Source organism: Empidonax traillii, unplaced genomic scaffold (genome assembly GCF_003031625.1).
Source record: "Empidonax traillii isolate 1590-97213 ecotype Southwest subspecies unplaced genomic scaffold, ASM303162v1 scaffold29:size1973556, whole genome shotgun sequence".
Lineage (NCBI taxonomy): Eukaryota > Metazoa > Chordata > Aves > Passeriformes > Tyrannidae > Empidonax > Empidonax traillii.
In genome coordinates this window covers 1,937,222-1,949,210 of record NW_020955222.1, presented here as the reverse complement: position 1 = coordinate 1,949,210, position 11,989 = coordinate 1,937,222, and the positions used below count along the sequence as shown (strand labels likewise).

The following is an 11,989-nucleotide window of genomic DNA, read 5'->3' as shown; positions in this document are numbered from 1 at the left end:
CGCCTCCCGTGCCGCCCTCACGGCTCTGAGCATCCGCCTCCTCCTCCCCCCGCGCCGCCTCCGCCGGGGGAGCCGGCGGGGGCCGTACGTGCCGGGCCGGGAGCGAGGGGAGGGTCTGCGGCTCGCTGCAGCAGCGAGCGCCGGCCCCGCCGCGCCGCCAGGGACCCGGTGCGGGTGGCGCCGCCGGCTCTCCGCCTGTGCGGCTGCTGCTGCCGCTGCTGCTGCTGCTGCTGCTGCTGCTGCGAGGCGATCGCCGCTGCCGGCGGGAGGGGCAGGGATGTGAGCGGCAGAGCCCGGGTCGGCTTGCCCCCCCCCCCCCCCGCCCTTTTTTTTCTTTTTCCTTTTTTTTTCTTCCTCTCGCTTCCAAAAAAAGACCAAACCAGCCAACCAACCTCAAAAAACCCAGAGGGCGTGGGGGGGTGGGGGGTGGGGGGGATCCCGTGTCGTCGCCGCCACCCTTCGCTGGATCCATTGTGAGGAAATTGCCATTCGCCGGCAGCGGCGGCACATCTGGGCAGGCACATCTGGGCATAGATCACCGGCTCCCGCCGCCTTCCACCTACGTCCTCCGAGTCGGCTTAACGGATCCCTCCCGGCTGCCGGGGAGGCTCCTGCTCGCCAGCCCCGGGGTCTTTCTTTCGGGCTGAACCTTGAAAAAAAAAACTGGCAGCGCGGGGGGTGGGGTGGGGTGGAAATAAAAGCTGCTATTTTTTCCCCTGGGATTTATTTCATGGGGATGTGTTCAAGACAAGAGAGGATTCAGAAGGATATTGACGTTGTGATCCAAAAGTGCAAGGCGGAGAAGGACTGCCTGTTTGCAGGTGAGTTTCTCCCCGGGCGTCAGGTTGGAGGCGCGGAGGCTCCCGGCGCCGCCGCCGCCGCCTTGCCCGCCCCGCACCGCGCTCCCGCCGCGCCGTGCCCGTGCCCTTCGCCTCCGCTCCGGCCGCGGGGACCGCGCTCGGACCCCGGCTCCCTACCCTCCTTCCGAGGGCATGTGAGGGCAGATGAGAACAGCCGCCAGCTGGGAAAGGGGCGGGCGGGCTGGGGGCGGCATCCCGAGCCAGGGAGCGTGGCGGTGGCCACGGGCAGACCCGGCGGTGTGGGAGGGAGCCCGAGCTCCCGGCCCCCGGCGTATCCCGCGGCCGAGGGCGGCGAGGGGTCTTTCCGCTGTTCTCCGAGCTCTGCCGCCCTCGGCGCCTGCCTCCATCTCCGGCCCCAGGGCCAGTGGCACAGCCCGCGGGGTACGGGCCTCTTCCCGTGCAAGCAGCCTCCGCCGCCCTCCCCCGGTGATCCGCGGCGCCCCGGCGGTGCCAGTGCGGGGCCGGCCGGGATGGGCCGCCGCAGAAGCCCGGCTGTCGGCTGCCTGTTGCCGTGTGTGACAGTGGAATTCCCTGCTGTTGCCATAGCACCGTGCACTTGTTGCGAGGGGCTGGGGGCGAGGTGCTGCATTTCTTCTGGTTCACCTCTGCTCCCCACAGCCACCCCTGTGTCGGGAGCTGATTGCTGGTCCGTAAAACCTCGGGTACTTCAGCCAAAATAAAGACAAGTTGTAATAAAGCAGCTCTTTGTCTTTCAGATTTCAGGTACTCAGACTCCACCTTCACCTTCACCTACATTGGAGGCTCCAAAAGGTACTTTTTTTTTTTTTTTTTTCCTCCCAGTAATGACTACCTTCATTTCCTTCTGGCAGTGAAGTGCAAAGGTTTAATAACGTGGCAGGCTTTTTTATTTCCTTATCTTTTACAAGGAGGATGATTAAATTATCTGTCTTAGTACAAACATAAACTGAGAAAAGAGCGTGGAGAGAGTTGATCAGAAAGGTGATCTTAGTAGTCAGAGTCTTGTTCCTCAGTGTTCCTTTGTGAAGCTTCAGTGTCTTTTAATTTATTTTTTTTAAATTTGTGTGGACACACGAAATTTCTGCTACATGTAAAATTAACAGAAACATAGCAAAGGCATCAACCTATGATGTAAAGTTTACTCATGTTAAAAACCAGGAAAGGTTAAGTTTGTCATAACATGTCGGCCAAATTTCATATCAGCACCCTACTTTCTTGCATGAGAGCCATATTTGGTCCCATGGCAGATGCAAGGCTGTCTGCAGTTGACCAAATTAAATTCTGGAGGCATTAAATGAAATGTCGGTCTAACTTAAAAGGCTAAAAAAAATGTTTTATTGAATGTTAGTTGAAATACTATTTCTAAGTGGTTCCAAGCTGTTGGTTATAAACTGAATTGTGCGTGCATGCATTTTTAAAATATATTTAGGCATTTGTTGTGTTTGTTTTCAAAAGGAAAAATACATAAAATCTTGAACACATCTTTTTCCTTTCCCTGATGGTTAGTTATCTTTATTTAATAAGGCAATAACATTAAATGCTATGTTGCTCTCTTGTAGTTGATGTGGTTTTTTTTTTTTTTAATTAGACTTGGCAAGAAGTTTTGGGTCATTTTTTGGTTCCTTTTTTTTTTTTTTAAATTCAGTTTGTCTGGCATCTTTGTCAATTATTTTTGTTTCCCAGGATACATCACATTAACGTATTGTATTCTTTTTTTACTTGCAAGTGAACCTGTCAGTGCAGGCAGCACTCCCATACCTATCGGTGCAGACCCTGGGCATGCTTTGGGATCTGGCTGTAGGACCAGGCTCCCAGATGGTCCCTAGGCTCCAGGATGGCTCAGAAAAATGTTTTCCCACCTCACTATCCCCCCTCTTCCTACTGAAGGAGGACTACTTCTGTCATTTTCAGTGAATTCAAACTGTTCACCCAATTGCTGAGAATTAATGTATATTTAGGTTGCTTGTAGTATATGCTTGCTTTTAGCATTTTAATCCATATTTTGTTTTGGTGTTGTTTTAAAAGACAATTTCAAAAGGATTATACAGTAAAAACTGTCTAACAGAGATACTATTTATCCTAAAAGTAAAATGATTTAATTTGGAAGTTACTTCGTACTGTTCCCTAAACCAAATATCACAGCAAGAAACCAGGAAGTGAAACCTGTCTATTGTTTACATTTTCTGAGCTGAATAAAGTAGAAAGCCTAAGGGTACAACTGATGGAAAACAAACTGGTTTATCAATGTTGAAACAAAGTGTTGTCACTTGTTCAATGAGAAACGGAAGAGTGCCTTCCATCCCACAGCATTGAATTTTAATCAGGGTCAGCATGTGCTTAGGAAATTTTTGACTGAAACCAGTCTCAGGACCTTGACAATTTAAACACAATTGAGAAACAATGATTATGCTTACAAAAATTGGTGAAAGTGTGTTGTTACTTAGAGCATACCCAAATTTCACTTTATTTTGCACGTTTTAAGGATGTCTGGAAAGCATCCTTTGAGATAAGGGCTTCATGGTCTCGGCATTCTTTGTTCATTAGTATTGTGATTTAGATGTTTTTCAGTATTCTTGGTTTTACAGTGGTGTACCGAGTGGCAGGTTTACAGCAGTAAGCTCTCATTCGATGTACATAAAATGAAAATGCTGAACCTTGACTATTCAGTGCCAAACTTCAGCTTCTTACATCAAAGATGAGTTAGTGGTTTCATCTTAGAGAAGGTATTGGTGGAGCAGCACTATACTGCACTGTATGCAGCATTTAGGGAAGTCTTCAGTAGAGGGTCAGCAGCAGTGATTTGTACATGGTCACAGTTTAGGAGAGCATGAGGTCATCCCAGGACCTTTTTTTTGGCCTTTAAAGGCTATGATTTTTTTCTTGCTGCCACTGCTGCAGGTGTGGACTTCCTGAGTAGGAACACCATTTTTTGACTATTGCACTCATGAATTGTCCGTAAATGACAAAACCTCTATTAGATCCTGGCCATGGACTCATCAGCCAGTGGACTTTATCCAGATACTTGAGACACTCAGTCTGATGACTTTGTTTTTCCAACCCTCGGGAACACAGGTGGTGGAGTAAAGGGCAAAGGGGTAGATGTTCGCTGAGTGGATGTTCAAATGGAGAAGAGATTTAGAGTAGAAATGGTGTGTAAGGAAGACTACAGTACTTCAGTACTCATTAGCTATGCCTTACACAAAGTATTTTTTGTACTTTGTTTCCTTGAGATGTTTCTTTAGGTCAGTGTCTAATATGGCCTTGGTATAGCCATAGTGGTTATATGGAAGAGCAGAAGCCCTTGAAAGAAGGCAGTCTGTTTGAAAAGCAGGATTCTTTGTAAATCTTGTATAAAGGCAAGTGACAATGACTAGCAAGTTAAACATCTCGCGGAGTTTTCCTCAGTGTACTATAGTTTCCTTTAGTACCCATTAAGTCCATTTACCAGTTATCTAAATTTATAAACTCAGAGTGAGGTTCTCAGTAAATCAGGGTAAGTCCATGGAAGTGTTGCCAGTATTATTTTGGTTATTATGAGGACCTAAAGTTTGTTTGTGTTTTTGTTTTGGGTTTTTTTGTTTGTTTGTTTGTGGTTTTTGTTGTTGTTTGGTTTTGGTGGGTTTTTTTTTGTTTTGTTTTTGTTTTGTTTTGTTTTGTTTTTTAAACTGTTACCTATGTGAGATTTTTCTACTTGGGACCAGGATCTCAGACGTTATCTGATTTTTCCTCTGTTGCTTGGATTGATTGCACAACCTCTTCCTGCACTAGCAGTATTGAAATATTAGGCAGTAAGTAACCATGCTTCAGATCCATCCAAATAGATAGGCTTGATCCAGGGGACATTTATTATCACTTCTGTGGAGTTAATTTGTAATTCCACGGCAAAGTAGTACTAGTTCACTTAAATTCTTTTAGATCGTATTTCACGTCACCTTTTTTTGAATTTATTTTAATGCATTGTATTCATACTTCCAAATTATTAGAGCTGTTTGACACTGCAGAGATGTGACCTGGTTTGGAAAGGTTGTAGTTAGCAATTTATTAGTGAAAGCATGTCTTTTTGCATAATGTGGGCACTAAATAGAGGGCAGATTGGTTATTAATCTAATAATTTTTAATTTCACTGTCAGAAAGCAGTAAGTGGATTGATTTCTTGTAAAGGGAGGTGTTCAGTCAGGTGCTGTGACTGTGCAAGATTTACTCTTCTTTAACTACGTATGGCATAATATCAGAAATGCTTTTTTATACTTTTTACTGCAGGTTCTAAAGTTCGTATTGAATTATGTTAAATGCTGAGTTCTCCTTTTTAAAAGAGTATCTAGTTTCCTTTTTCCGTTTTTCTGCCCCTCGATGAAATACTGCTCCTCCAGAAACTGTGCAGACTGAACAGAACTGCTGATCTGCTTATCTTTCAAATAAAAATGTGTGATGCCCTGGAGTTGTTTTCACTTTATATGCCATTTGTCATGCTTTACATAGAAGCAGTGCTTAGTTGTCCAGAAAAAAAGATGTTTTCCCTTTTTAGTGTTTTTCTTACCCTGCTTATTTTTTTTCCTCCAAGGCTAAACAAGGACATCATATGAGTCCTGAAATACCTTTTCATTCAAATACATTCTTAACTCTCATTGGGAAGGAAGGACAATGACAATAAGACTGTGCGTGAGAACAGATCTAATACTGCAGCATATTGGAAAGAAACTAAGTAACACCTGAACACACCAATTAATTTTGTCAGTAAAATTCCCATCTCTTATTCACACAGTGGACTTTTGTTCTGCTTTCTGTACTTTAGCACAATGATTATAACAATGGGAGTTCTGAAGAAGCAAGAAAATTAGGTCTGAAGTATTTGTTTATTTTTACTTAAAATAATGACTGGTTATTATCTTAGTCTTTGTTTTGGTTTTGAGTGTTTGGCATTTTGTGTTTTATTCAGGAGGTTATTGTAGAGCAGAAATTCTCATGTAAATTGATGAATTAATTCCAACCTTACTGTAGCAGTAAAATATTTCACAGATAGGGAGCTGGGCCACTGACAGAGTGTCTAAATTCTATAGGTAGAGATGAAAACAACTTATCTGAAGTTGTAACACATTATGTCCACCAGGTGTTTGAACCACTTGACGATAAATAGATACAGATAACCTTTTTTTCCCTTTAATGATTGCTCTGTTGCTGCTTACATAAGTTTATAAAACTGCCTACATAAAAGATTCCATTTGGTAAATAATTTTTAAATTTTGGTGTAACTCTGATAATACTGAAGTCTTCACTACAAAAAGCTGTGAAGAGAAATGTTTTTGGGATAATTGATAGGTGTTTTAATCTTAAAATTGATGTTCAATTTAAGTAAACTGTAGGAAAGAAGGAGAAAACTGAAAACCAGTTTTTAAACTGAAATATAAAATCGTGTCCATCAGAAAATATAAAAACACTTTTCTGAATTTTTTGTTTCTTTCATTTACAAAATTATGTAGTTTAATGGTTAGTTTTCACCCAGGTCCTCTGTCAGGTTCATTGCATGGCAATGTGTTTACTGGCTGTGCAGGAATTGGGAAGAGAAGGTTTGACTGTTCCTTTTGCAAGCAGTGGTGGCTTACATGAAATGATGAAAGTGTCTGTAAAAGTATGGCTTAAAAGATGAGAACACTTATTTGGGATCCATTGCTCTGAATGGTTTTAGTTTAGATGGAATCAGTCTTATTCAGGGCCTAGGAAGGGCTGGTGCAAGTACAGTTCATCTCCTGTTGCTGATGGCTGCATGTAACTTGGTGTTATTAAAAAGGTAATTACATTCCTGAAATCTACTTCTATTACAGTAAGAGAGGGTGAAATCTAGATACGCAGCTTGTACCTAGCTGTCTGGTTATTGCTATTTCTACATAATCTTTCAATTTTAACTTTCCTATCAAATATGGCGTAACATTTTTGCTGTTGCTACACCATTTCTTACCATTTTCTACACTGTTTCTGTGGGAGAGATAAAAGAATCTAGTTTAGACATGGCAAGGATTGTGATTTTTATTTCTTCACTAAGGATTCTGTACGTGAAGTAATGTTGAATACAGCCTTGGGTACTTCAAAAAAGCAGTTTTGTGTCAGGTGTTACTTAGGTTTCAGTTTTAAAATCTATGTTTAGGTCAAGCATTTTCCATTATATGAGTTGCTGTTAATGTTCCTATTCTAATTTCATATTACCTTCTAATATTGACCATGTGTAATATGTACATGAAACTTACCCACACATTCCTATAGATAGCTTTTCCATAGGTACTGTAAGACATTCAGTAGGTGAGATTTAACAAATTTTTCATCCTAAAAAGAGACCAATAGGACACTGTAGTGAAAAGCAAAATCACCACCATTGTACTTACAGTCTTATTGATAGTTTTATGTCTGATAGCTCCTTCTTGCCTTGCTGTTAGAAAATCTGTCTTGTCTGAAATTAGCCCAGTCCCCATCACCGCATCGTGTAAAAGTAGTGTATTTCAAGGAGAGGATAGTCTTGTGGAGATCTTACTGATCTGGTGAAGGAAGTGGCTGTTCTCTGTCAGCTGTATACTATACTGATACTAAGAACAGCACATTCAAATTGAGAACCTTTGCCTTTTACTTTTAAAAATGTGGGTTTAGGCACTTACATGAATGGCTTAGTTTTAAAATGTGCCTAACTCTTACACCACTTAGCAGTCTTGGTATTACAGTAGGTTGTTTAGCACTTTGTGAAAGCCTCACCATCTTTATGCAGGTGTTTTTGTCATACTGGTGTATGCACTGTTTAAATGGTTTACCAGCATACAGTTGGGAGCGGTGCTTGAATGTCTTTACAGAAAATATTTACAGTAACTTCTTCTTTCTCTACTTTCGTCACATATTTTAACATACTAAGTACCTAAAAATAAAACTGTAGGCTGTCCTTGTTAAAGTGTTAATTTTTCAAATAAGTTTGAAAGCAGAGTTCACTCTGACAAAATTAATTTAGGTAATTTTTCTCTATGTTGGGACTCATGCCATTTCTCACTTTTCCTGTTAGTCTCTACTAATTTCCTATATATTTTTCATTGCTCATAAATAAAGAGCTGAAGATACCTGTTGGTATATATACTTACTGTGCAGAATATGAATTCTCATTTGAATCAGAGTCCAACCATTCCAAGTCAAAATAGTTTCAGCACCAAAACAATTTCAGCACCTAGACTGAAAGTAAATTTAAAATTGCTGGGAGAGATGGCTTTAAAAAAGAAAGGGATGAAATGTGAGTAAATCTAAAGAAAAACTCCAGTATTTAGTTCTGCCTTGGCATCAAATAAATTCCATGAAAGAGGGCAACTCTTAAGAATTTATGCCCTCCTTGCTACAGGAAGAGTGAAGATTTTTACAGAAGTTTAATTGAGTTTACCTCATCTGAGGAAAAGGAGCTCCTTTTACAAGGTAAAATTGTCTCATAAAGGTAAGCCTACTATCCTATGTAGCAGTAGGTAGAAAATCTGTGATGGTTTGGACTTGGCTCCCTGCCAAATGTCTAATTCCCTAGTAGTAGTCCCTCTCTTCCCCCCTTTTTACTTCCCCCAGGGCAAAGGAAAAAAACACTATGCAAATTGAAGAATTCGAAAACTAAGTTAGCTATATAAAAAAATATATTTTATGTATATTATAGTTAAGATGCTATGTACACAGTAAATGGGAATCTAAACATTCCCCGAAGGGATAGGGAAAGGGGAAAAGGAACAAAAGGGAACAAAAAAAGAATACCGAGCAGATATACGTAATCAAACCCGAGAATTAGTAAAATAACTAGTAAAAAAAATTTCACTATATCCTTTAGAAAAAAACCAGGATTGACACACACACAGCCAGCACTCCCTAAGCTTCCACGTGGCAGGTTAGTGGATGCTGCAGGCCTCAGCCTTAGATAAGTGAGACTAATGCAGGGACCTGTTCGGGACTGTTCCCGAACTTCGGCGGAAGAGAAGAGGAGTGAAGACCTCTCTTCCCTTCTTATTTATACCTTGATTTATGTAAAAATTGTATGGAATACTGGGAACACTGCCCCTTTCTTGGTTACAAACTGGTAACCAGGGAAGGCCTAGATTAAAACCACCACAAAATCTCACTGAAAGAAGAGAGACTGAACAAGATACAGAAATAACATCTCCTTCACCTGACAGCCTTCTGAGTGCTCACACAAGATTGCATCCATCCTATTTCTTTGGAAGGAAGAGCAAGAAAGAGCCTTGCCTGAGGACCAGGAGCAATTGTTGCTTTTACGAGTCACTTATCCTGGGAGGACCCATTATCTCCTGGGAGCTTTATATCATTCCCCTTCTGCAAGGGCTAAACACCATCATACATGCTGTGGCATTATGGAATCCTGTGGGAATAAGTTGTGGTCTTGCACATGCTTATGGAAGGCAGCAGGCAGAAAAAAGTCTTGAGTAAGTGTTGGGGGATGAGCATCTTTCTCTAGCTTGCTTGAAGGCAGAGGACCCGCATAAACTGTATTTGTCTTCTGCTGTCTTAGAAGATAATGGCATATCCTGCCAATTAGCATGGAGCTGAATTACTTGTTCTGAGGGTAACTTCTGTAATGCTCAGTGGGAGCCTGTCTGGAGCCAGGAATTGAGGGCAAAGAGGAAGCTTAAAGAAACCAGCTCACCCTCCAGATGTTTCCTTCCAGCCTTGAGGCGCTGATCAGAAATAAAAGGGGCAAAGCGTGTCACCTGTGTAATAAAATGTAATGTTTGCCAAAATAGAGTGCAAAAATGGTAATATACCATTTGTAGAAACTAATATATAATTAAAGAATAAGTTCCTCTCATGTTGGGTATCATTGTATATTTCATCTTACAGAGTCTGCCATTTTGAAATCTTGTTTTGTTAATTGAATATTCCATTTTATGTTTAAGAATGTTTCATATTAAGAGCCAAGCTAGAAGGCAGGATTACTTTGCACTTTGTCATGTTTCCAGACAGTAATGTGTAAGGTTTTTGTGACAGACAGCATTTGCTTTCAAGTAGAAAAAAATAGCCTATGAGTTAGACATGATATTCCAGGTCATTAGCTTTTCTGGAAATCATAGGATTTGTGTGTGTGTGTGTAATCAACTCATTCTTGCTTATTCATTTTCCTTAATGAAAAATTCATTTTTGGTGGGGAGTCCTCACCCTAGAATAATCACGCATAAAGCAAAATATGGAGGCTTCTGTCAGTCTGGGCTTGATAAAGGTGTTAAAACTAGGAATCACTTAATTTTCTTAAAAGTGCTTGCTGATACTCAACTTCTTGATCTCATTTACAGCTGTGTAAGTCTGGAGTAGTTCTGCTGATGTGATGGGGCTCACTTTGCTCCACAGTGATAATGCTGAATCTTTGATTTGTTACTGACTACTCTTAGTGAGTGGCAGACTGAGTGATTTTTTTTATCTAAAGGGAGAGGGGGTTATGAAGACCAGAGCATTGTTTTCTGTCATCTTTGCTGATGTATTGTCAGTTTCGAGTATTTTTGTGGATGGTTGGAGAGCTGCAGTCTATCCAAGTTAAAAAGATGGCTTTCATGCATTTTTAGAAAGTCACTGATGTTGCTAAGGGCACAGACAGATGGCTAATTGTCAAACTTGTGGTCCTTTTCTGTCTTTTTAGCCTTAGCATCTGAAAACCTGGTTGTCACAGAGTCCTCTTTTAAAAATGTAATTTGCTGGGCCACATGGAAAACCTCTTTACCTGTAACTCAATCAGAAGCAGTATCAAATCTGAAGCTAGTCCAAAAATTGTTTCAGATTTTTTTGTAGGTATAACCATTAGTTGAAATAGAAATGGTGATTTCTTCATGAGGACTACTTTGTGAAAAAACCTAAAAGGATCATATTGACTTTGTCTAGATTTAAACTGGTTTAAATCTTTTCATTTCAGTATATATTTGTACAAAACAAATGGGGAAACATAGGGGAAAAACGAGCTTTACAGTATTTCAGACTGAAAAATGTGACCTTCAAGTATTAAAAACTTGTGGAAAATGTGCTTTAGTACAGCAGTTATTGGCACTACCAGCAGCCTTCCCTTACAGACAGGGAAGTATATGAAGTAGTTTACTGGTTTAATATAGTTCTATGGATATTCTATCAACTCTTTCATATGCGGTTGTAGCTCTGATAGAGTTACAGCTGAAAACCAAACTTACTAATTCTGTTCTTTTAAGATGGTACAATGTTAAAGAACTGTTTTACTGGAAAGACATTTAACCATCCTATAGAACAAAGCTTGCTGATCTTGACGTAAAATTTTGCTTGTAGCATTTTGTTAGGCTTATGTTGTAGGACTAATGTTTTGTCCATGGGTGACAAGAGCAGTGAAATTTGATATGTTTAAGTGGCAACAGGAGGAACATAACCTCTGCGGGAATTTCCTTGGGCATACACTAGTTTTGTTAACTCAGACCAATAGAACAAGTTTTAATAAATTTATCATTGTCCTCTAGAGTATAAATCAAAGAATCACAGTAATCAGTCCACCAGAGATGCAAGATCTCTTGCATTTAGGAGGCTGATGTGCACAGTTTTGGGTTTTTTAAAATGTCTGTGTAACACAAGAGCTGCTGTTAAAATCCATCTCTTAGATAGGAACTCTTTCCAATTCACTGTCCCGGGGGTCAGCTTTCATCGGGTGCAGAGAGGTCTCTCTCTCTGCACTCTGATGGTTTTCTCTATGGACTGCAAGGGATCATCTTGCTTCACCATTGTCCTCACCACAGTTACCAGGGGGGGGTAATGGCTTTGAGTCCTTCCTCTGTTTCCTGTGGGGTCCCTTCCCACGGGAGACAGTCCTCGATAGACCTCTCCGGTTTGGTCCATCCCTGAGGCCACAGTTCTTCCATAATCTGCTGTCCCTTGGGTCGTGAATGAGTTGCACCAGCGTGGATTCCCCCACAGGGCCACAAGTCCTAACCGGACAACTTGCTACAGCATAGGTTTCTCTCTCCGTGGGCCACGGGTCTCCAGCAAGACTCTGTTTCATCTTCGGCCTCCCATGGAGTCACATCTTCTTCATGCACTCCTCTGCTCCAGCATGGGCTCCTTCATGAGCTGCAGAGGGGAGTCTCCGCTTCCCGGTAGTCATCCACAGGCAGAAGGGGTCTTGGCTTTTAGTCTTTCCC

The 11,989-nt window shown here is 41.5% G+C and overlaps 1 protein-coding gene across 1 annotated transcript in view; it reads left to right on the top strand.

Moving 5' to 3' along the window:
* The first annotated feature begins 378 nt into the window (after positions 1-378).
* Positions 379-11,989, top strand: part of PARP8 (poly(ADP-ribose) polymerase family member 8) — a 112,857-nt gene continuing 101,246 nt past the window's right edge. Inside the window, exons 1-2 of the mRNA XM_027910551.1 lie at positions 379-821; positions 1,577-1,631. Coding sequence (XP_027766352.1) covers positions 731-821; positions 1,577-1,631 — 146 coding nt within the window. The 5' untranslated portion in view covers positions 379-730. The remainder of the gene's footprint in view (positions 822-1,576; positions 1,632-11,989) is intronic.